This window comes from Chenopodium album, chromosome 22 (assembly GCF_948465745.1).
Source record: "Chenopodium album chromosome 22, dcCheAlbu1.1, whole genome shotgun sequence".
Classification (NCBI taxonomy): domain Eukaryota; kingdom Viridiplantae; phylum Streptophyta; class Magnoliopsida; order Caryophyllales; family Amaranthaceae; genus Chenopodium; species Chenopodium album.
Genome location: NC_137855.1, coordinates 33263886 through 33289548, shown reverse-complemented (window position 1 = coordinate 33289548; position 25663 = coordinate 33263886). Strand labels below are relative to the sequence as shown.

At 33.8% G+C, this 25663-nt stretch overlaps 2 protein-coding genes across 2 annotated transcripts; one reads left to right on the top strand and one right to left on the bottom strand.

Annotated features, from left to right (window-relative positions):
- Positions 1 to 1404: 1404 nt before the first annotated feature.
- On the top strand, positions 1405 to 8316 carry LOC145604565 (ubiquitin-conjugating enzyme E2 35). Its single transcript, XM_081660454.1, has 8 exons — positions 1405 to 1588; positions 1756 to 1783; positions 1965 to 2051; positions 4041 to 4099; positions 6997 to 7038; positions 7123 to 7196; positions 7753 to 7850; positions 7996 to 8316. Exons 1-8 carry the CDS (start codon positions 1553 to 1555, stop codon positions 8031 to 8033), a joined length of 462 nt encoding a protein of 153 aa, XP_081516580.1. The 5' UTR covers positions 1405 to 1552; the 3' UTR covers positions 8034 to 8316.
- Positions 8317 to 19882: 11566 nt separating this feature from the next.
- Positions 19883 to 24894, bottom strand: LOC145604494 (TPR repeat-containing thioredoxin TTL1-like). Its single transcript, XM_081660377.1, has 7 exons — positions 23520 to 24894; positions 22251 to 22446; positions 21937 to 22121; positions 21515 to 21848; positions 21169 to 21373; positions 20977 to 21083; positions 19883 to 20826 (listed from the first exon to the last, which is right to left on the bottom strand). The coding sequence occupies exons 1-7, from the start codon at positions 24392 to 24394 to the stop codon at positions 20674 to 20676; spliced, it is 2055 nt and encodes a 684-aa protein (XP_081516503.1). The 5' UTR covers positions 24395 to 24894; the 3' UTR covers positions 19883 to 20673.
- Between the last annotated feature and the right edge of the window lie 769 nt (positions 24895 to 25663).

Genomic DNA, 25663 nt, shown 5'->3' with positions numbered 1-25663 from the left:
TGTTGTTTTCATTTCGAATTATATGTACACATCGAATAATTATATCGTGTTCAATGCATCCAAACGAGTGATGCTACACATAAAATGGTTGTATGTGGGCTACCAATGTATGCCACATTAAGAGGGAGGAGAAAAAATGAAATTAAAAAATAGGGGAAGAAAGTGGGCCCCAAAATACAAACCAATTAAATGCTGCCAACAATGATTGTATGTGAGTGGCCCACATACTACCATTGTATGTGTAGCCTTTTCTACATCCAAACACACATTGGATTTCCAAGGAAAGGAGAGCCCATTCTTACACTCCATTATTTCCATTTGATTATTTAGCAAATCTATATTATAATTACAGAGTCGTTTTCACCACAACCCTCCAAATCCCCAATCCTCAAATCTCATGCATTTAGGGTTTTTTTTTTTTTTTTTTTTTTTACCCACCAAAAAAAATGCATTTAGTTTTTTTTATTTTTTTATTTATTTTTTAAACCATTGAAAAAAATGCATTTAGTTTATTTTTTTTTAACCAGTAACTACCATTCCACTAAAAACCAAAAAAAAAGAAATCAATAACTACTACCTGGCCTTTTTTTTTTTTTTTTTTTTTTTTTTTTGCATTTTTTCAACGAATTGCAATAACTAATAACAATTCATTTTTTCTTAAACACTACTAACATTTCACTTTATGTTATACAATTACTTTATCAATAGTTCACCATAGAACTCAAAATCCCCAACCCTTCAATTCAAACAACTTCCATTTCTCTTATCATCAAAACAAAAATATGTACAGCACGCTTTTTGTGTAACTATCCTCATCGAATAGTTGCTTGCAAAAGAAAACAACCCACATGACACTAATCGAGTAACCTCTATAGCTTTGACAAAATAACCCCCGTAATAGCTTGAGACATTTGCGTGACCACCCACATATAAGAGTAAGGTTTTGTTCTTTTGAGTTTATGACCAACAGAATAGAGCACATCATATTGTAAAAGAGTAGAGCAGGTGACAGTAGAGTAGAGTAGGGCTCACAGAGTATATCAGAATTTAGCAGAATAGAGCCAAGGCATACCACACATAGTTCAAAATAACAGGTTCTAAATTACTACATCTAAATCAACTTCCCGTAATTAAAAAAAATTTCTTATATTATATAATTAAAATCTTTCTAATATAATATATATCCCGTGTATTTTGCACGGGTACACTCTAGTATCTTCAAATTTTAAAGAAAGGAGTGGCAAATGCGGGAAGAAACGAACAAGGAACAACGCGTAAAAACTAAGCGACCCAAAAAGCATAATATACTTGAAATAAATATGGTTGTATTTAGTATAAAAGTCAATGCCTTGTAAAATAATCAATTAAAACAATTTTAGTCCAACTGAAATAATTAAATTAACAAAATTAAATTAAAAAATATAAATAAAGCAGCCAACGTCTGTGAAATTACAAAATAAAGAACAAAGATCGAGCTCCTACTGTAGGACTCCCCATTTCCATTTTCTCTCTCTAGATTCTCTCTTTCTCTCTCCTCCCAAGCTCCTCATCAATGGCGAACAGTAATCTACCTCGAAGAATCATCAAGGTTTCTTCTCTCTTTTACCCAATTTAATTTTATATTTTGATTCATTTTTAAGCGATCATTTTGAAAAATTTGTAAAGATGAAATTCTAGGGTTTTTACTTTTGTTTGTTAATTTTGATTAATTTGGTGATTTTAATGGAGGTGATTTCGTTTTTTTTTTTTGTTCAGGAAACTCAGCGTCTCCTTAGTGAGCCAGGTCTTTCTCTTTCTCTCTCTAAAACCTTTTTTTTTTTTTTTTGGGAATTTGTTTGCAATTTATAGTGGATTAATTGAATTTCGTGTGATTATTATTGTGTTTTTATGATAAAGTACGATTGAATTTTGAGGTTGATCAAGCTTGTTTTTTTTATTATGGGTTTGGTGGGTTTTGGTTGCAGCTCCAGGTATAAGTGCTTCACCTTCAGAAGACAATATGCGATACTTCAATGTTATGATTCTTGGACCTTCACAGTCACCATATGAAGGTATAATCATAGTTTTATCGGCTTTCGGAAAAGTTCATTATTTTTTGTTTGATGTTATAATGGTTTTTCAACATTCATTTGTGGCTTTTAGGAAAATGGGATGGTTTGTTTGATGTTTTGGGGGATGAGGGAAGAAAGGGCTTGTAGAGAGTGATTGGCAGGGTAGTGTTTGCTAGGTGGCATGCGGTGCAAACTTCATTTGAGTTTCTTGCATGAGTTATTGCTCTCGTGTCTGATTGTGTGGGGATGGGAGTTGGAGGTTGATGAGACTTTCAGATTAGGAATTTTCCTTGTGAATTATGCGGATAAGTCACACCAAGTCACCAAATGTATATGCTGACATTGTTAGAAAACCGGCTTTTGTTTCTTTGTCTTCTCTTTCAGTTGTTCTTGGTTGTTCGATTTCAGTTGTCCACTATAACTCTTAGTAAATAACAGAATCATCTTTTAGCAGTGCAGTTTTTGAAGTTTGAATATGATTCACCTTGTGATGCATGACCACTATTAATTTGTGCAAGATATCAGTCATAATGAATTCAATCATTCTCAGGATTTTAGAATAGAAGCTTTTTCTAACATGTTGCTGTCGCTATATCCATTCTTCTTGACCCATTTTCTCAATGCCTATGATTGTAAAGCCATGCCTCAGTTCTTCTTAGGCATGCATTTTTTGGTGTATCGCAGGTCTGCTCTAGTCCTCATTGAGTATGATAGTTGAGGTGCACAATAGCTCTCCCGTTCTATATTGTGCTTTATTTTTTGGGGTCATACTGTTTTTGTGTCGTCTATCATCTTCCTCTCTTCCTTAGTTCCTACCCTCTGCTCTTCTCCAATCATGTTCTCTTTTGTAATTCAACCTTTTTTCCATCGAAACCTCTCTTTAATTCTGCTTTTGTTTCTGTCCTTAGTTTCTTTACCACCTGTGCTAATGATCCCCCCCCCCCCCCTCCTCATTTTTCGCATTCCCAAAATTATGGCTACAAAACTTGATCTGTTGTTTGGTGGGACTAGGGACAGGTTTTCTTGAAGCTTCACTATGTAAATTTTTTTCCCCCTTTCTTTGGAGACTTTAATTTTATTCAAGTGTCTCTCTGTTGTTGCAACTTGTAAGCCAGCTTAAATATGGAAGATGGCTTTCTGAACCCCTCCCACCCCCCAACCCCCTTCTCCCTTAACAACCACAAAAAAAAAAAAAAATAATAATATAAAATAAAATTGCTTAATCACATATAAATACCTTTTGGTACTTAAATTCTAACTTAATTGCTTTAGCCTTAGATCTTTCAGTAACACTTAATTATGCTCCAACTTCAAACTAATGTTAGAAACTTATATTAATGTACCTTGATGGTGTTGACTAATCTGACCTTTTGCAGTGGCATTCCATTTATTAAGATGGCTCAAAGTCTGTCATTCATCTTCTTCAAGGATTATTTTGTGAAACAAAAGGTGTTGATTTTTAAGGAGTAGAAGCGGCTTAGTCCTTAGGATGATGTGGCCTTTTTATTTGAACGGGGTTTCCCCTTTTAGGCTTGACTAATGGACAACAGCCACTGGTTTTCAAAGACTTGGTTTTAATCAATCAATTAATCAAAGCCTTAATCCCATAAGTGAGGTTGGCTACGTGAACCAAAATTTCTTCTAATTTAATATCAGCACTTGAACCCATGAGCCTAACGCTTAGGGCCCAAGGTTCGCCTTTTTATTCTTTACACAATTTTTGCTTTAGGCATTAGCTGGTAGGTATGATATTCCCTTGTGGTGCTAAATGTGGTTGCCTCATCATTGCTGCTTTCTGAATTTGCATAATACTTTGATTGTTTATGATTTTCAGTTAACACCATACTCTTCATTTTTGTTGATGTTGTAGTCATGTTACTCCTGTTTCAAATTGCAAATGGAAATGTTCACTAAAATTGATTAGCATTTGATTTGATTCCAGACTTTGACATTAATGCTCCGAAATTTTGTTCCTAATATTATGTACAGGAGGAGTCTTTAAGTTGGAACTATTTTTGCCGGAGGAGTATCCAATGGCTGCTCCGAAGGTATGTCAAACTTCACCTGCCTAATTATTTTTACTTGTTTTCTAATTGTGGTTCTGGCTTCTTGCATATCATGCAGATTTATACTTCTGGATCTATAACTTATTAGCACTGAGCCACTGAGCATTCTCATTAAATTTCCCATGCAAAATCTTTATAGCTTTTAGACCTTTGATTTCCTAATAGAGCTGAATTTAGTAAGAGTAATTGTTTTAAGATATTGACGTATGTTTATAAAAAGAGCTACATAGCAACCAAATTTCCTTTTTGATTTAATCTTTATGAAAATCTAACATAAAACAAGCTCCTTCCTCACCCATCTAATGTACTGCTTGTGTCTCACATGGCCACATATCTATTTTTTTAAACTAAAAAAAATAAAAACAGTGAGAATAACAATAGCCTTAGTGGCTTGAAGAAAGGAGAGAATCAAAGGTGGTTGGTCTTCGGCCTTTGGAAAGAAAACTCCGCCTTTCCTCCATTAAAGTCCTAATCATTTCCGATCATACAGCTTATTGTTGCCCAATATCAAGATCTAGGATTTGATAACGAGTATATATATATATAAGATCAATTTGGATTCACTTCAGATTACATTGCCAAATTGACTTGTCTTTTTTTTTTTTTTTTTTACTTATTATTTTTTTTTTACTATAATAATCACTTGAAGGATTCAGGAAGTATGAAGTATATGGATTTGCATGAGAATAAGACATTTGATTGTAAGGGATGGAGGAGGAAGATATTTGTCAACGACTACACGGAATAATCACTTTTGGTTCATGTAGCCGACCACACTTATGGGATTAAGGCTTTGATTGATTGATTATTATTTTACAATAAAAAAAGACATGTCTAAGCTGTTTTTTACTAGTAAAACACACGGTCAAAGTTAGTTTATGAATAGTGCAAAAGTCAAATCATTGCAATTTTAAGAAAAACAAAGGAACTTTGCTAGTGCGACTAAATCGCATTAAGTTGATCTTCTACATGGATCTTCCCTTCTAGGTGACATACGTATAACATGCTATAGGTAGAGAATTGGACCTCTGAACTATGAACTCTCGAGCCTTCCCACCACCCTTATTGGTGTTGTAAGGATGTTGGAAAATAATTTGTTTTATCTAATGGGATACCGAGGGTGGATTGGATGGATGCTTTCTGAAGAAATGGGAGGCGGTCCTAACACTTTACCTTTTTCACTGTTAAAAAAAGCTATCATATGATTGGGTTTAATAATTTCTGAATTATGAAGATGCCTTAGAGAGATTGAGGTGGAGTAGAAATTATTCTTAGCAAAAAGAGTGGCTTACCCTAGGAAATTCAATTTCCATCTCTTATAGGTTGACATCCCTTAAGGAAGCAATGTTGAGACCCATCCTTCTCTGTCGCACTCAGGTAAAAGGGAGCAATCTGTACTATGCTCGGTATGCTTTCTTAAATCATCAAAGATCCCGTTGGAGGTGACTCTATTTGCTTAATCCAATTTCAAATGCATAGAATCGCCTCAAAAACATATTTGGGTCTAAAAGAACATTTTAGAGCGATACACCATCCCTAAAGTAATGGGAAGCTGTATCTAAATGGTGTTCAAGCTGATATGTTGATTATTTAAAGCCCACTGATATATCCTAATTTCGAAATTTGGTGTTGCCTTTATTTCTGCACCCAATATTGTTTCTCTGTTTCATTGATTAGAAGTGTTAAATCATTGTCACCTATTTGTGACTTAATATTCTGTTTGTAAGGAAATAAATCTTTGGAGGATTTTTCTCTTGCTTTAAAATTTGAGATACTGCATTTGCATGTACTCCCTACAACACCTGACTGTCGAATGGCAGTCCAGAGTAACACACCTGTTTCAACTGATTGGAGCTTCAAGAGGGTTACCTCCTTAGTCCCTTTCCCATGAAATGAGTTGTTATCATTGCTAAAATCGTGGCTAACTAGTAAATTAATCGTGAGCAATAATAATGCGGAATTAAATTCATGAAACAACAAAAAAATGACACAGATTCTATCTGGAAATCCAAGAACCAGGAGGAAAATCGCAGAAGTGCGTTGGGACCTCCTATGATGTTTATGATGTTTCAGTGACTTAATGCTCTCACGATCACCCTTGATTGGAGTAGATTGACCATTGTCATGTTAACCCAAGGTAACCTATCCCGTGATCAGACAGATTGACCATAGTCATGTTAACCTAAACACTCACATCATAGCTATCTTTGTTATCCTCTTCTTGATTTTACAATCTCTCATGATCTTATTTTATTATTCTAAATTCCTAGATTCAAAATATGAAACAAAGTCTTGTAAAAGATATCCTATGCCAAGGCAGCATCTTAACCGAATAGGCCACACGTACAGTTGTGTACCATGATTCCATGAACCACATGGTCGTTAACCTTGTACAACCCACGTCTTCTTTCTTCTCGACAAAGGGGCACATTACCATATGCCATTACCCAACTGCGTACGTGTTCTCTGAGGACATTTGTTACTGCTTCATGTCTTCACATATCACGCAATATATGCTTCCCTGATTATACTCAGTTTTGACAGCACTCATGCCTAACATTTTGATAACCGAACAACTTTTTTATTCTGCAAGGATTTTCTGGCTAATGGCTTCTAGTTGTTTTTGCATTGTCTATAGTGCTTTCATTAGTTGTTATGGTGTGACCATCAAAGGTTTTACAAATTGAATGTATTACTAAATTCCTTTCTGCTACCTCTCTCTTCCTCTCTCAACTTTTTATTACATGGGGGTTTTAAAACATTTACAAGAGGGTGTGATGTGTCACTGTGTTGATTGATTGATCTAATTTGCTTTCTCCACCTTGTTTAACTGCACATTTTGTGGTGTTTGATGTAACTTGCTTGGTTGACTGTAACAGGTTCGATTTCTCACCAAGATATATCATCCAAACATTGATAAGGTAAGGTGGACCTTTTCTTTAAGCTTCTTGATTTTTCCCTATTCAAAACTATCCTCGCGTAAAAAAGTTTTTTGTTTCTGGCAGCTAGGGAGGATATGCCTTGATATTCTCAAAGACAAGTGGAGTCCTGCTCTTCAGATACGAACTGTACTCTTGAGGTAATTTCTGTTTGTGATTCTTCCAAAAATAATATGAACTATAAGCCCTCAGGCTCCCCTATTTCTTAAGATGATGCAGGGTTGTTACCAGAAAGCCTCCCTCCCAAGTCCCAAGCCCCTAGCCCCACCCTCTTTTCCTTTCTTTTTAGGAAGCTAGATCCCTCCATCTTGAAAAGAAAATGCATGCCCACTCCTTTCTTCATCTGCCCTTTCCTCCATGGTTTTTAACAAATACTGTGCAAGTACATCAATGTAGTTGTTACCACCATAACCGCCAACAAACACTTCATCAATGTAAGTTTCTGGGGAGATCAGGGGATACTCTGCAATTTGTTTGTATGCTTGAAGGGTTCCCTAGAAGGCCTGTCAAATATTAGATTTTTTTTTTTTTTTTTTTTTTTCTAATCACCATGCCTTATTTTACCTAAGTGAACCGAGTCATATAAATTTGTTTCTGATGGCATTTGTCCTGTTTTAATTGCGCTGTTTTCATGCTTTGTTTCAGTTTGTAACTTATGCATTGTTATTGATTATGTTCCTACGCTTGTTATTTCAGTATTCAAGCACTGCTAAGTGCTCCAAACCCTGATGACCCTTTGTCTGAGAACATTGCTAAGCATTGGAAAACAGATGAGGCAGAAGCTGTTGAAACTGGTGAGTAATCAAATATTCGTTTAAAGTTTGAATTTATTTGTTTTTCGCCTGCAAATAAGTAGCCAAGTATATTTCTTCCACTAATTAATCCAGTATTTCGTTCTAAAGTTGCAATTGATGTCGCCTTCTCATCTGAAATGTGCAGCAAAAGAATGGACTCGTCTATATGCAAGTGGGGCTTAAATTGCATGGCAACAACTTTACCCTCTTCAAATAACAATTGTGATGTTTGTTATCTGACTGAATTCTAAACCAAGCCTGCTGGTTAGGAACATGAATATCAAGTGATAATCTAGGTTAAATGATGATCAATTGTTCGTATAAAATAGCGTTATTTTCTGTTGTCTCTTCTATCTTTTGTACCCTGTCGAATCATTTGCTTGGAATTGTATAATTTTTATTTGCATTGCATGTCTGGAGCTGTTTTATTGTCATTATAGAAGGTAACTGAAATTCAGTTGCGTGTGGTCATCGTGCAAGAACTAATTTTAAAGCTTCCTGATGATCCTTGGAGGTGAGTAACTGTGAGTTCATGGTGGATCCAAGGGTGCGCAGTCCAGTCTTCCAGTTGCATGCCAAACTAATAACTCATACCAAATTCTTTTCTGTTATGTTCAGCTAACAGGGACATGGTTTAAAATTCTGAACTTTTAATCCTATTGTGTTATCGTAAATTTTTGGATTCCAATTACTTTGAAAGTTTGAAGTACATGATAACCTTGGAAACTCAGATAAGCTTTTCAATCATTTTGATTAATCCCGAGTCCCAACAATCAAAATCCTTTTTTCATCACAGTGATGTTCTTTTATCATCCTTTTGTTGCTACAGCTGCTTTGCTTACCCCGTCTCTCTTAGTCTTACCTATCGACTTCATCCCGAATTAGCTAAAGATTGAAGGCTTGAATTGCGGTATTTATGTTAAGGTTGGATTCAATTTTTCCTGCATCAGCACACAATGAATGGGTGCTTTTTTAAGATTTAATGGGTAATTTTTAAATTTTTACTTAAAAGAACCGATGTAATAAAATCCAAGATCTAACCTTGAGGTTGTGGGATGAGACGGTTTCATGCAAAAAAACACGGGTGCAAAAAATACTCGATTTCTGCCATAAGATAATGGTGTATATAAATGGATGGAGAGGATAAATTGGATTGTACACTCAAGTAAGGAACAAAAAACATTAAAAGCCTAAAGCATGATCCTTATCTTGAGAGACAGTATATAATTGAGAGTTATAAGAGTATCTATCTTTATCTTACTAGTGGACACTAAGATTACAAGTACTTGTACATTGTTAAATAATTACTGCAAAATATTCATGTCACTTGTAAAAATTCTACTTACATTTTCTTCTTTGTACTTCTCCTTTATTTCAATCACTACGTATTGTCCATTCAATTTTCATCCCTCACATTTATTACATGGTCTCCAGATCTAGTGGCTTCATATGGTCCCTAACTACTCGATCCAATTTTTTAAAAATTTTAATTTTAATTTAAATTATATAATGTAGTCAACATTATAACTTTTTTTATAAAATAATGTCCGTACTGTACATTTTACAATTTTAAACATAAAAGACAAAGCCTATATAGTACTACCTTCGTTGTCTCTAAAGAAATAATCTTAAATATACACCTAAAAATCAGAAAGTTTCATATGTGGCTGGTTACATCATGTAACTGAGGTTAATTATTCAGAGATACTTAGTCGGTCAGGGGTTACTTAGTCAGAAGTTACTCAATCATGCAGAGGTTATCTGGTAGACTTTTATTTAGAGACAAAATTTAAGAAAAATATGTTTATATTTGAGAAAATTTTCACTTTTGCTACCACCCAAACACCCCTATTTTACATTTTCTACCCATTTAAAATTTTATTTTATTTTATTACCACCTAAAATCACACAATTTAAATTTCACTACCACTTAGCACTTTCAGTTAATAATTCCATTAGTGAGATTCACCCACCCTCATTATCACCTTCCGGCCACCACTCCCTTCCTCAGCCACCCTAACTGCCTCCCCGTCAGCCACCAAAAAATTAATTAATTCAAAAACCCGGCAACCAAAAACAAAATTAAAAAAACCCATCCCCCTCCCCATCAGCCACTCCACCCCCTGCCACGGCCGGCGCTGGCGACCCCACCCCAATCCCTTTCCCTCAAAGACGGCACCTCTAACCCTAAACTACTGCCCGAAACAACCCTAAACGGGTTTTAGGGTTTCGCTTATGGTTATTTCTATTTTGTAGTTTAGGGTTAGGGTTTCCAGTTTGGTGTTTTTTGTCACATGCTTCGGCGTTGGTACAGAAAGCAGGTGGTTTTCGGTTCGCATTGTCACCTGGGTCAGCGTTAGTTTCCGGGTCAGCGTTGGTACAAAAATATACAAAATGAGGTAGTTTCCGATTCGGAGTTAGGGTCGGAGCAACAAGAAGGGGAAAAGGGAGGGGATGAGCTGCGTAGGTACGGAAAGGGAGTAGGTTGGGGTCGCCAGCGTCGGCCGAAGCTTTGGGTGCCGCCGGCAAGGGGGGAAGGTGGCTGAGGTGGTTGGGTTGTTGAGGCTTGAGGGTGGCTGGTTTTTTTTTTTTTTTAATTATTATTACTTCCTCCGTTTTCTTTTAGATGCAACACACCCTTTAGCGCAGTAATTAAAAAATGTTGGGTTACATGATATAATAAACTTTAAAATAGGATGAGTGGTTGTTAGGAGTATAATTTAGTGGCCCATGTGCTTTGTATAAGGGATATAGTATAGTTTTTCCCTAAAGTAACTTTCCTTTTATAGTGTGTTGCAAGTATTGTGACATTTCCTTTTTAGGGAAGTGGTGCAAGTAAAAGAAAACGGATGAAGTATTATTTTTAACAAACTTAACGAAACCCTAACCGATTCCGTTAAATGATAGTAAAATTTAATTTGTATGAGTGTAGGTGGTAGCAAATTAAAAAAAATTAAATAGGTAGTAAAAGAGAAATAGGGATATTTGGGTGGAAGCAAAAACAAAAAATTTCTTACACTGTTACGCATAGTACTACCTCCAGACCTCCGGTCCAAATTACTCGCAACTTTGGAGTATTATTTGAGATATATAAAATATTCCAAAGTTGTGAGTAATTTGGACCGAATGTAGTATTTGAAAAAATGTGCTAATAGTATATGGTATAGCTGCATAGGTAGTACGGTAGTACCCACACTACATATCATTTCAAACCTAATTTTGCGGTTTTCGATTAAAGCTTAACCCTAATTCAGAGAAAAATTTACACTCGAGATTCTTTCAACATTCAACAAGAAGAAATTTCCAGTGTTATTTAATAAATGTCAAAATAAAATAATGAATTCAGAGCTTTAAAAAGCAACCGTTACAGCCTCCTTCAGCTCACTTAAAACCATCAAGGGACCACATACGCCATTTTAATCCATACTATTTCGGTGGCTTATGTATTTTACAGTACATGTAAAAAAAATAATAAACAAAAAAAATAAAGAACTTAATATGCACAAAATAATTCATTTAAAAAAAAAAAAAAAAACTGGTAAATGAATTAATATGCACAAAAACTTACACCAAAAAAAATGCACAAAAATAATTCATTTAGGTTATGTTGGGTTCATCTTTATTTTTATTTATTTTATCTGAACAAATTGTACAACCTCCGTTCCTGAAAGTTTGACTCACTTAATATTCATATGGTCAAAATAAAATAACTTTGATCACATTTGATGATTTATATGAACAAAAAAAAAATATGGTCAAAATAAAATAACTTTGATCACATTTTATGAGTTATATACTCCGTAATCAAAATAAATTAACAATGCAAGTTTAACTTACTAAATTTCCCTTATGATAAAATTTTCAAATATCAATTTTAAATTTTTTTTACCTATACATGGCTGAAGTTATAAATGGCCAAAGATGTTCATTAGAGACCGTGCAAATGCAAAATGAGTCGAAATTTCAGGAACGGGTGGAGTCTAATTTTATTTATCTGAACTTATTTTCTTTGAATTTTTAAAACTTATACTGTTTGAAAATATTTCATTTAAAATTATTTATATGAAACTAGTTAATGCCCGAGGTATGCTTTCAATTAATACATGGTTGGAATATTTCTATGCATAATATGGAAAATATAATTTTGTATGATGATAACCTACTCGATTGATAACTGAAATTATCAATATGTAACATTTTTTTTTTTAATTCGGTCAAATTGAACATAGGATTGTGTATGTTAAATTTGAAATTTTCTATATCTTCTTTTACCCTAATAAAATTAACTTCTAGTTTTTTTTTATTATTTATTTTTTTTGAAAGAAATAACTTCTAGTTATTAATTGCTTGTGAATACCAAGCTTTAATACTAACTTAAAATTATTTTTTAATGAAAAAAATGAACAGAAAAACAATGATTTTGGCGAAAAAAAAATTTAAGTGGTGTTGACACGTGTAATCTATAAATGATTTTGGGGATTACACTAGTATATTAGTATTAACTTTTGTTTTTTGACAGGGTATTAACTATTGTATCTGAAATTATTTTTTTATTCACTATTATATATGAGATTATCTAAACATATTTCTTCTGAAATAAAAAAAATAAAATAAATAAATGGACTGATATCCGTACTATGCGCATACAATTAGAGCCTATTCAATTTAGCTTAATTTCAGTTCATTTCAGCTCCAATCAATTCAGTTCAGTTCAACTCCAATCAGTTCAGTTCTATTTAGTTCAGTTCAACACTTCAACTCTTAATTTCTTTCTCTCATAAAATATTCATTTCAGCTCTATTCAGTATAGTTCAGTTCAGCTCCAATCAGTTCAGTTCAGTTCAGCTTAATTCAGTAAATGTGAACAGACCCTAACATAAATATGATTTCCATTAGAATGTAGGACACTTGACAATAATCACAAATGTTTTAAAGAATCCTGTGTACATTTATTTACTGTGTGGGAAAGAAAATTACAGAAAAGAAAAATGAATAACTTATGTGACATTATGGGTAACTTTTTATAGTTTAAGGGTATTTTATTTTAATAAAAGTAATTCGTCAGTAATGTTGGTAACTTTTGATAGTTTAAGCCTTTAAGAGTAATTTTGTGAGGATAAAAGTAACTGAGTAATATGAATAACTTTTAATAGTTAAGGGTAATTTTGTGAGATTAAAAGTAATTGGGTAATAAGGGTAACTTTTATGAAACAAAGGGTAACTTTTATGATAATATGGGTAACTTTTAGTATACAATAACCAAATGTATATCAATTTACAGTACACCCAATGCATACAATAACATTTGGATAATAATAATTAAATATTCAAATGATAGCATTATAAAACAATTAGATGTACTTCCATTAAAAAATTTGCTATGCATTGAATAAATTCATGAAGGGGCTAATCACTAAGAACTTTTAAAAGGGCAAAATAGACTATCAAGCTAGGGGCTATAGGTTAAGAAAACGGGGTAGAATGTTGTTCACCCTATGTTGATAGAAGCTTAACGAACGTGTTAGGTTGATTTTTAATTTCTTATAAAGTTATAAGAAAAATTGCAAAAAGTTCACCTAAATCTAATTAGGATATTTTTCATTTCTTTTTTTAAGAAGAAAGATCCTTATTAACCTTAAAATTCACGGTTTTTTGATTCAATATTTGTGAGTCGGAAACTTTAAAAGTGACGGTGAATTGTAAGGGATTCCACTTTCAAATTTTCTCCGATTGAAATTGAACCTTTAACCTTAAGATTAGAAGGTGCATCTTTTCCACTAGTTTGATCTTGTCCTTCTTGATGTAAAAACTTTTCTAAAATTATACTCGCACATACATAGTTTTATCTATGTCAAATAATCAATTCAACGAAAAGCTTGACTAATAATTAGTTTTAAAAATAATTATATACTCTATCACATCATTCATATAGAATCTGTTAATTAATTTATTTTTTCTCATTCTAGCTTTTGAGCCTCAAAATTAATTTTATATTCAATCATTTTATTTAATTAAAATAAATTGAAAACCATTGAGCCGGTGAAAAAAAGAATTAGAGAAACTAATTTCAATTAAAATAATTAAAAAAAAAAAAAAGTAACAAAATACAAGTACGTGTCTCCTTAAAATAAACCATAGATATGTTTTTTCAAAAAATAAAAAAAATAAAAATAAACCGTAGATATCACCATATAAAAAATATAATTAAAAAAAAAAGAAAGAAAAAGTGAAGCAAGTCGCCTTCTATCCAGCAGGGCAGCCGGACTCAACAACCACCTTGCCTTCACTGCCACGTCTTTCTTAGTTATTTAATTAATTTACTTTACTTTCTTACCCTTTTCATTTTCTCTGCTTATTATTTGTGCTCTTCATTCAAACATTCTTCTATGTCACTATAGAAGAACACTCCGTATTACATTTGTTGGTGTTTAGTTATTTACTGTTTATACACATCTGTACGCTTGAGCATGCTGCATGCAAGCCTACGTTAGCTTATATCGGGACTAAGGGCCTATTCATATTTACTGAACTGATTGGAGCTGAACTGAACTGAACTGAAAAAACCTGATTGGAGCTGAACTGAACTGAACAGATTGGAGTTGAATTGAGCTGAAATGAATATTTTATAAGAGAGGAGAATTAGGAGCTGAACTGAACTGAACTGATTGAATCTGAACTGAACTAAACTGAACTGATTGAAGCTGAACTGAACTGAACTGAATTGATTGAAGCTGAACTGAACTGAACTAAAATTAATGGCTTGTTCTCATTGACTGAAATGAACTGAATTGAACTTATTAGAGCTAAATTGAACTGAACTTATTAGAGCACAACTGAACTGAACTGAATATTTTATGAGAGAAGGAAATTAGGAGTTGAAATGAACTGAACTGAAAATAATCTGATGAGAACAGGCCCTAAGATTTTGTTCTTCTTGTTGCAATATGACTTGTAATAATAATTTATACAAAATATATTATCTTGGTTCTCAAATCAAAAATTAGAGTTCATTGTTCTAACAAGTAACAACACAAGACTACGGGAAAATAACTCCACTCGAAAATTCAATCATAACTCAATGATGTTTTGATGTAGGACTTCAACATGTAAATATGGAAATTTATTTGGTTCATAAACAACATTTATAGATATGGAATTGCGACGAACTTGATCTCACTTGGATTGCGGAGGAAAAACAACTTGATCAACTCACTTAGGAGGTTTATACCAATTATGATCTCTTCCTTCACATTTCTGCTAGGGCTTTTATTCTAGCTCTCTACTCGAAAGCTATATTTTGTTCACCTTACAAGTTTAAAGTAGTATAAATAAAGGTTAAAAAAGGCCGCTCAAGTTTAATCTACAACTTAAATAAGGTCTAACTAGTTTAGGTATGATCCACATAAAGCTATATACATAACATCCATGTCCTTCTCTCTTACCTAATTAGTAAAAATAGAGAACCATTTTTCACTGACTGTTTCATTTATTTAAATAGTAAATGGCAAGATTTAAAAAATTATCATAAAAAAAGGAGTATATATTTAGAAATTAGTAGAATTGAGGGAAAGTGTCTATTTTGCGTATAATAGTATTGTGTAATTTCCTCAACCTTTTTTTTGTTTGTTAATCGAAGCTTATTGCAATTTATTTTAAATGTATTCTCCTCAACCTTCTTTGTGTTTATTAATCTCAGCTTATTGCAATTTTTTTAAAATGTATTCTCCTCAACCTTCTTTTTGTTTATTAATCTCAACTTATTGAGATTTATTTTAAATCAATCAAAAGCCTTAATCCCATAAGTGAGGTCAGCTACATGAACCAAATTTGGTTATTTTGTGTAGTCATTGACATAAATCTTCCTCCTTTATCCCTTACGATCCAATGCTTCATCCTCATGCAAATCCATATACTTCATATCTTTCCTAACTCTTACCAACCAAGTCATTTTTTGTCTTCCTCTCCCTCGTTTACCCCCACCATGGTCCCACTCTTCCACTCTTTGAACCGGCACACCCTCGGGTTTCCATCTTAAATGAAAAAGTTGTTTCAAAAGTTCAAATCCAATTGGTTGACTAGATGAATTTGAACAAGTTTAGATAAAAACAAAATTAAAAATTAGTTGAAGATAGCGCACCCCTAAGAGTTTATGTCTGTTGACCTTATTTTCACTTTTTATGTCTATAATGTTCAGCTAAGTTCATATAAGATAAATAGGACTGTGGTATCACTTAACTCTAAATTAAGAAGAGACTACTGATTCCACTCTCCCCCTTCCTCTCTCTGAAACCCTAGTCTCCATTGTTGTTTTTTGAATGAGTTTTCATCGATTTTAATCGGTAAAAAGCCCCAATCTTGGTTTATGTAAAAGTTTTTTTTTTGGTTTATAATAATACTTCCCCTTAAGGATTTTTCAACCTCCTTCAACAGATAAGGTTTATCTCCTCTTTTTTTAGGTTTGAATCCATGATATTAGATCTACTCCCTCTGTGTTTTAATAAGTGTTACAATTTGACTAACACGCATGTCGAGACATAACTTTGACCATCAATATATCTAATTATACATTAGCAAAATTATAAAAATTGATATTATGAAAGTATACATTATAACCAATCCAACAATGTATTATATAATAACAATTGTTTATTATATATCAATAAATTAATCAAGTCAAAACCATTATGTGAATAGTGAAAAAAGTCAAATTGTAACACTTATTAAAACATGGAGCCATGGAGGGATCGTGAGTAATGGATTGTTGTGAAATTATTTTGCTGGTGAAAAATTATGCGAGATCGCAAAGGATTATCAAGCTTTCGAATACAGTGAGATGAATCAGTTTGAAAACATCTTCACGTCTACAAAGGATCGTTAGAATATCTCTCCAACAAGGTTGTTTTTTCCAACGATATAAACGGGAGATGTTCCACAGTGTAAGATCTAATCGACGATCGTAGTTTTTGTGAAGGAAATTATTATTTGATTCAATATCTTATGTATTTGTTAAAGTAGAATCTCTTTTAATTTGTAGATGTCGTATCATTAAATATTAATGAATTGTTTTACTATGAAAAAAAAAAAAAATCATATAAGATAAGTTTAGGAAAACTAAGTTTTGATAACGGTTACCCAAGTTTAAAATTACAACTAAAAAATGTTTTAGTAATTTCTAACAAGTTTAGATAAATTCAAATAAATTTGGATAAGTTATTAAAAGAAACCCGAACTTAACTGAACTGCAATCCAACCCGAACTTAAATGAAGCTAATAAGAGAAATCTGAACTCGACCCGACCCGAATTCAACCCGATTTGACCCAATTGTCATATATATTGTAATGATATTAAGTTTCTACATTATTTGAGATAGCTTTTTTAGCATTATCTAAAATCTAATCCGGACCCAACCCATTGGCTCGAATTGACATGTGTTCTGAACACAACATATCCTAAATTTATACATCATAAAATAGTATTTTAACAAATATGAAGTATAAAATAAATACGAAGTACAATTTAAATTTAGCATATATATTTAGGTCAATGGGTTGGATCTAAAATTGTTGGACTTGGATCCAAACTTGACCCTTAGCACATAGATCCAAATCCAATTCACACTCAATGGGTTTACCTTTTTTGGACCTAAATTTATAAATGTATCATACTTCCTCTGTTTTTTTATAATTTTAATAATTTCCTAAAAAGAAAATATCACAACACTTGCAATACACTATATTGAAAAGTTTTTTTTTTATCATTAAAAGTTGTATTATTAATTTACTACCTTTATTTTAATCTCATAACTCACTAAATTACGCTCCTAATTATCTCTCGCCTCCATTTTAAGTGTATTAAATCATATAATGCTTACTTTTCTTAAATTTCATGAAAAATATTATGCTTTAAATAATAAGAAACGGAGGAAATATTTGATCAAATTCGGGTTGGGTATTGGACCCAATGTGAACCCTAGGAATATGGTTTTAAGTGTTTTAACATAAGAATTGTCCTAAATTGAATATATTAATCTTTGAACTCTAATTTAATAATATTATAATAAGTAGAAAAAAGAAAAAGAAAGAAAGAGGACATATCTAAATTAGCCCTCTAAAAAAAGAACCCGTGGATGAAGGAGAAAGCTAATGACACAGATGTTAGTCCCAAAGAATGATCCTTCTCCAATATAGAAATAGAAATAGAAATAGAAATAAGAAATTGGGTTTAGTTTGTTTTGGGATTAATCAACATTATCAATCATAATGGTCGGTTCATTTAGTGGGTCCCAATCCCATTATAAACTGACACACTATATTGAAATTGCGATCTACTTCACATGACATCACTTCTCATTGTCCCATTGCTAAATTTAATATTTTTAACAATAAAAAGGCACTAATTATCACTCGGTTATACATTAACATTTTGCACATGCTTCCTTGGAATGATCTAAAACAATGCATGAGAACTTGAGCTTCCTTATGTTAAATACGGATCTAGGTCGAACCCGCAACCGTGCAAGAAAGTTCATTTCAACAAGATCAAAAGAGGTTTTAACCCTAACCATATTTAGCTAGTAAAGTGGTTGATCATCGTATTTAAACTCAGATTTTGAGTTTTGTTCTTCATAATCTAGGTTTATTATCTATACCTTAAAAGACAGCGAAATTGTGTTTTATATAATTTAAAAGGCAAAGGAGCTCACCATTGATTTAATTTAGTCAATCAATTATAATTATTAAATTGTGCACATTGACTCCTACCAAGTACTTTATTCTCATAGAGGAAAATGACATCTTTCTCACTATTTGGTTTTAAGTTAATAAATTCCATGGAATATTAGATATGAAAATTTATTGTCATAAATATTCACTAATAGGCATGTGTCATTCTTCACTGTAATTGATAAGATATATTGGTATGAATGAGTAATAATTATAAACAATGAGTACAAAAAACGCATAACCACTACCCTATTTGAGCTACCTTCTAACCGTTTAAATTAATTTTTTTTTTTTTTACTTTTATAAGAATTAATATTCTCACAAATCTCTCTCTAAAATAACCTAAATATAGTTTATCCTATTTTCTTTCTCTCTTCGTCATTCCTTTTAAATAATTAAAAAACTAATCATAAATACAGCATAACATGACACTATTTCTTCTCTTTTTTCGTATAACAACGACAATAATTTTGTAATAAAAAGAGTATAACTTATACATTACATATAGAACAAGCAAAAGGCAAAAGTATTACAAGCTTGTATCAAACATGTTCTTAGATTCCATTACCAATGAGAACATTATTTTTGAAAATGTGTATAATTGAGATTAATCATGTACGCTTTAATAGTTAAGAGTAATCATTTGATAACTTTATCTTATAATAAAGGCGAGAAAAGCTAGGACAACTATTTTCAGACGAAAGGAGTATTATTATGTAACCGAGCATCACCTAATTGATGATTGACTAGTCAAAAATATAATAATAAGTGGTCCAACTTCTTTTTTTTACTATCATTAACTCTTTTTTTTTTTTTTCCAAAAAAAAAAAAAAAAAAAAACTCTTTTTTTCATTAAACAGTGATAGAAGATGAGATAGATGGATGTATCCTAGTCGATTCCAATGTGTACACCGATATAAAGCTTAACATAACAGTCCCCCCATGGGGACAGTACGTTGGTAGACAACAGTTAGTATTCAATGTCATCAACCACCAAAATCAACCCAATTAATTTTATAAATTAAAATACATAGAAATAGAAATAAAACAAGAAAAACAGCCTTTTAATTAAGATACTTCACATTATTATACCATTAAAAAGACTAGGACAGACTATGCATGAGTTGCCCATCAAACAACAAGATTAGGCACTCCCTTGAGGAATAAAATGTTCCCGATGTACGGATTTTGTATTGGGTTAGTGACGTTACTAGTTCAAATTACACTATTTGTCAAAGCGAAAATTAAGTCTGAGCGGGAGTACGAGTACTGTTATAGTGTTATGTCAAAGATCAAGAAACAGAAACATGGGGGAAAAATTGGGGGGAGGGGGGATTTTATTGATGAAATAATTGAAATGGTTGAGCAAAAGTAACAACAAATAATTTTAAAAAGAAAAAAAAAAAAAAAAAAAAGAAAAAAAAAAGAAAAAAAAAACATTCAATTGATCATATTCATCCTTCTATTCACTAACCCATGATTACCCACCAGACATCCAATCTCCATTATGGCCTTGAATTGTATTTTTTTGTATATATCATCAACATATATACATGTACAGAATCCCTCTTTCCTACTAGCCAGCCAGCCAGCCACGTCTATTCTGTCTTCTCGCCTGCACCTAACCGAAGTATACACACATCTTGGATTTCTCTTCTTTATCGAACAGAGATTAAGGGGGCAAGGGTGGGGTTTTACAAGAATGGTGCTGGCTTAGTGAAAATGAAAAGCAATTTTTTTTTAAAAAAAGGCGATATGGGGTAGAGGTAGACAAAGGTGGAACCAGAGGGTGGTGGACAATGAATGAATAAATTTTATAAGGTGCAAAAGAGGGGGAAGAGGGGGTTCTAAGCTATCTCCCCTGGTTCCTTCTGCCATTGGCTCCTAAAATGGGATTATTATGCTGCTCGGGTTTTTATGGCACAGGTGAACTAGCAATAATCCTCACATTGATGGGATTAAGATTTGACTTATGTAACTGGGAGGCATCCTGCCAACAACTGCTGTTTGAGAGGCATTAGGTTGGATTGGCAAGGTTGCAGTAAGAAGATACTTTCCGGAAAAACTCAGGGTAAACTATAGATAACAGTAGTCATGTGTGTTAAAGACTATAGTGTCTCACCGTCGCTTCCAACACGTCACTTGTTGGGTTTACAATCTCCTTCACCCGACTACCATTCTTGTAAATCTTGAACGTTGGTACAATCCTGACATTTTCTGCAGAAGCAACGTCTGCGATCTCCTCAACATTCACCTTTAGTTATATAAAAACAAAGGAATAGAGCATGAGAGATTTGTCAACAAAATAGTATGAACCATGAAGTATTCAAAATAAGCAAAAGCATAAAAAGAGAAACCATCATCTGAAGACAAGAATTTAGGGCAAATGTGAAAGATTACTGACCTTGAGAAAATTGATGGAAGGGTATCGACCACACAGCATATCCAAGAAAGAAGATATGCGCTTACATTGTGGATTTGAAGGAATTTCAAAATGAACGACAGAAACACCTACAACCCCGGTATTTAATGTTAGGAACAAAAGAAAAAATGTACTATATATTATAAAAGTTTTCAAAGTACAAAGATAGGACACCTGGTGAAGATATCGTAGCTCTGAATTGCTCAAAGGTTAAAATTTCCTCTACATCACCACCAAACTTCATGTTGAAAACCTCTTCACCACGTGATTTCTTCAATGCAACTTGAGCATGGAATAAAGCTTCAGCAACTTCAGTGTCTTGTGGAAGTTTTTTCCTCAAAAATTCATAATCTCTAACAGCTTCAGCCCATTGTTCAAGCTACAATTAAGTGAATAAACAGCAACCAAAAGGTTCAAACATACCACCAAAAGGATCAAAATCTCAAACACATAATTTTGTATCTTTTCTCCTTTAAATAGGATATACTACAGGGGCACAAAAATATTAGAAGTGTCGTACCTTGTTGTTTGAGGCAGCCCTTCGAAGAAGTGCCTTGGTGTAATTAGGGTGAATGCGAAGAGCAGAGTTGCAATCTTCAACTGACTTCTCCCACATCCCAAGTTTATACCAGCAGGCAGCTCGATTGCAAAAAAGAACCGAGTTGGAAGGGTCAAGCTTCAAGCCTTCTCCATAAGCTGCACAAGCTTCTGTAAATCTCTCTGATTTGAAGAGATCGTTTCCACGTGCACGAGCTCTTGCCACTAGCCTCACATTGTTTAGCAGTTTCGCAACTTCAATATTTCTAGGATCAATCTTCCCAGCTTTCTCAGCACAGGTAACTGCATTCTCAAACCTGCAAGATATCCATCATCTGTTCTCACTTTCCCTACAAAGCTTCTAAACTTTTCTCGCTCCTGATAATTAAGACTTCCTCTACTCACCTTCCAAATGCCATCTCGATCTGGGCTCGGACATAAAAGAGGTAAGCCTCAGAAAGCATCCCAAAAAACTTACTCTGTGAGCAGCAGTTCGGAGATGGTTCAACTTTCGGTATGTGCGAAAGAATGCTATCAATGTCATCTAGTTGCTGGAGCTTTAAAAGGGATTCTGCTCTACAAGAGAAAAGCTGGACATTCATTGAATCACTTAGCTTGAGTACCAAATAGAAAATTATGGACTTCTCCAAAAATAGAAAGTATACTATATTCCAGCAACCTACTGACAATTAAAAAATATATAAATAAATAAAGTTCACCTGAGGAGAATAGTCAGCTCCAGCAGCAATCGCAGCATCTCCTTCCCGCAATGCACTTTTCCAGTCTCCAAATTTCCGAGCATCAAAACATCTATTTAAATGCTTCTCCACTGCTTGTAATTTGTGGAGTTCTGTTGCCTCAGGCTGATGTCCTGCATAGAATAGGTGTTTCCTAGCAACATCTACCTGTCCTAACCTAAAACCAGCCAAGAAACAAAATAAATAACTACAAAAAATGCAAATTCATATTCAAATAATTAGTGTCTTCAATACACATGGTCAAAGAAAGCAATTCCCACATTCGAAGAAAAATCACAGTAAGAAATGATAGAAATTGATTACAAATTCCACTACCATGATTAACAAATACTTAGGGTCCCTGAAGCAAGTCAATGACATCAATTATCAACTGCCACCATCCGGAAATGATTTCTGCTTCTTAAAGTAACATATCCTCAAAAATATTAGTGTATAAACAATAAGAAAACATGTGCAGGGACACGAACTTTCTAATATAGCATCACTGGAACTATTTGTGGCAACATGATCAGCAGCTAATCATCAGGTGACAAGCGACCAAACCAAGTTTTTAAAGCATGTTAAATCACAATTGGCAATCAAACTTGTAGAATGAAGCCAGCCCGAATTAAACATGGACAATGACAACTCAACCTCAATGAGAAAAACCACCCCCTTCCCCTTATTGACATGACAATTCGTCGAATCCACATCCTTTGAGCAAATGGAATTGGATTAAACAAATCAAAATCCGTAACTGCTGTAATCCATCACCAATGGTTGGTAAATCATCAAGACATAATTGAGCATATGGCAACTAAGCAAGGCCCAAAGCAACACCATCTGTACACTCAATCAATCACAAAACCAACCAAAAAGTTCTCTATTATGCTGAAAATGAAATCATGACTTTGTCAACACTGGCGACCACATAAGCCAAAAGAACAACAAAACAAGATGTAATTCACAAGACAGCAACAAAGCCCCAATCTTTATTTCTTTCATCTTTTAATTTTTATACATTTCAAGTAATCAACATACCCAACATCTCAAATTCAATCACCACCACATAAATTCAGATCTAATATGAATGCAACAATCAACTATATCATAAAACTCAACAATGTACATGAAATCATTGAATTAAACCCAAAAAAAAAAAACCAAATCATTTCATTCTATAATCCACAAAATCATAACATAATTCAATGCAATGCAATGCAATTCAATTCAATTCAATTACTTACTCACCTAATAAGCAAAGACCCTAATCTCAAGTGAGCCCTTCCATAATCAGGATCCAACTTTACAGCATCCTCACAATCTCTAACCGCCTCTCCAACACGCCCCAAACCCGTCCACGCCGCTGCCCGGTTACTCCGATAAGCGGCATTGCCCGGGGAAAGCTCAATTGCTCTATCATACAAACTCAACGCCTCCGTAAAATGACCCCTCTTATACTGCTCATTCCCCAACCTCTTCACCTCTTCCGGATCCGAACTCGATATTGCCCGCTTCACCGGATCCCCACCTCCACCACCGACAAGCATTTCCCCTGACCGCGGCACAATGTTCCCTGACCGCATTATACTCCCATGTCCATAATTACCTGTTCCTAATCCTAACACATCGGGCCGTGAAACGGGCCGGGCAGCTGCCATACCCGTCTTCAAGGCCCGGCCTGGCGGACAGATATTACCCGTCGGTAAAACATTTAATGGCGGCGAATTCACCGTCGATCCACCTCCACCGGAGTATATTAACGGGTGTGACCCGGTTGACCCGCATGAGTCGGACCTCTTATGACCCGGCCGAGTTCGTGGGGTAGACTCGGTTGACCCGGTGAGCTCGCCGGAGTGACCCTTTGAAACCGGGTTCGAATCATTCTTCCGACCCGAAAACGACCCGGATGAGCTCGAAGAACTGCTGGTAGTAGTCGTTGTTGTAGTGGTGGTAGTGAGTGAACTTGGAGTGGGCCCACTCGTTCGAGTGGTTCGTAAAGGCGAAACGGGTGAACCCAGATCGAGTTCTCTGAAATCGGGTTTATTGTTAGTAAACGAGTCTTTCAATCGATCTGAAAGTGTATCTATCCCTAACTCTGAAATGGGTTTCCCTGTATTCGCCATTTTTAACCCCTTCAAAATACCAGAAAAATCAAAATTAAATTCCCCAAAAATAAAAAAAAAAAAACAAAAATCAAAAATCTGGGTATAATCTAGAACAATGTGAATGTGAGAAATGGGTTAGAAGAGGAGGAAGAAGAAGAAGACATGTAAAATTGTAGAGAGAGAAAGTAAGAAGAGAGAGAAAGATGGGGATCTCGTGAAAGAAAAGGGGAAAGCAAAGAATGTGAGTGTTATTAAACTTAGGAAGGGAAAGGGTGTTGGGGTTTTTTATTTTTTTAAAATTTTTATTTAATTTTAGGGGTTTATTTTTACAGAAGAGAGAGAAAGAGGAGAGAGAAAGGAGGAAGAAGAAGAAGGAAGAAGAGAAGAGAAAGAGAAGAAGGGGAGGTTGAGGTTAAGCATTTATTTCCGTTAAAATTTCTCCTTTTTTTTTTTTCTATCTCCATTTTTCTGCTTCACGAGACTGATTTTGCTAATTCACTCTTTCTCACTCACTTAATCACTCCTCCTCCCCTCTTCCTCCAACACCTTTTTTTTTTTTTTTTTTTTTTTTAATCTCTCCTACTTGAAAAAACAATTTAAAAAATTAATTTCACAAATAGATACCCTAAACATTAGGGTATGTTCATATTTACTAAAGTGAGCTGAATTGAACTGAAATAAATTCATTAGAGTTGAACCGAACTGATTGGAACTGAACTGAAATTAAGCTGAAATAAACAGGTCATTAGAGTGTTTTTTTTTAAAAAAAAAGTTAGTACGAGCATTTTATTAAGTAAATTAAAAAAAATAAAATCATTTTATTAAGAGTAATAGTACTACGAGGAAACAATCCAGTACAAACAAGTTTATTACAAGATCCGGTATCCCACCTAACAATCGTATTACATACTCATCTAACATGAGAAAATCCACAAACATTAAAAAAAAAAAAAAAAAAAAAAAAAAAAAAAAAAAAAAAAAACTCTATCATGCCTAATATTCTCATAAACTTGGTGAAACGGGGTCAGACCACTTTTCTAGTTTTCTTGCGATGAACACCTTTGACTTAAAACATTTTTTATTTTTTTTATGTTTTTTTTTTTTTTTGTTTTTGAGAGTCACTATCCAGAACCTAAGGTCATCCGGTATCCCTATTCCTAGCTTTAATAGCTAGGTCATGGGCTTCCCAAATGGCCACCCTTATTTCGAATATCCTCAAGAAGATGTTGTAATTGAAACGGCCCTGATGACGGGCAGCGGAGCATCTGAATTGCTCTCTGGCAATCT

Excerpts from the sequence above, each read along its gene's own strand:
- LOC145604494 (XM_081660377.1), bottom strand. The coding sequence starts at position 24,394 with ATGGCGAATACAGGGAAACCCATTTCAGAGTTAGGGATAGATACACTT. Across the intron at positions 22,122-22,250 it reads GAGCTGACTATTCTCCTCAG|CTTTTCTCTTGTAGAGCAGA; the intron begins GTGAACTTTATT and ends ATGAATGTCCAG. Across the intron at positions 21,084-21,168 it reads AGCTACGATATCTTCACCAG|GTGTTTCTGTCGTTCATTTT; the intron begins GTGTCCTATCTT and ends CCGGGGTTGTAG.
- LOC145604565 (XM_081660454.1), top strand. The coding sequence starts at position 1,553 with ATGGCGAACAGTAATCTACCTCGAAGAATCATCAAG. Across the intron at positions 4,100-6,996 it reads ATCCAATGGCTGCTCCGAAG|GTTCGATTTCTCACCAAGAT; the intron begins GTATGTCAAACT and ends TGACTGTAACAG. Across the intron at positions 7,851-7,995 it reads GGCAGAAGCTGTTGAAACTG|CAAAAGAATGGACTCGTCTA; the intron begins GTGAGTAATCAA and ends TGAAATGTGCAG.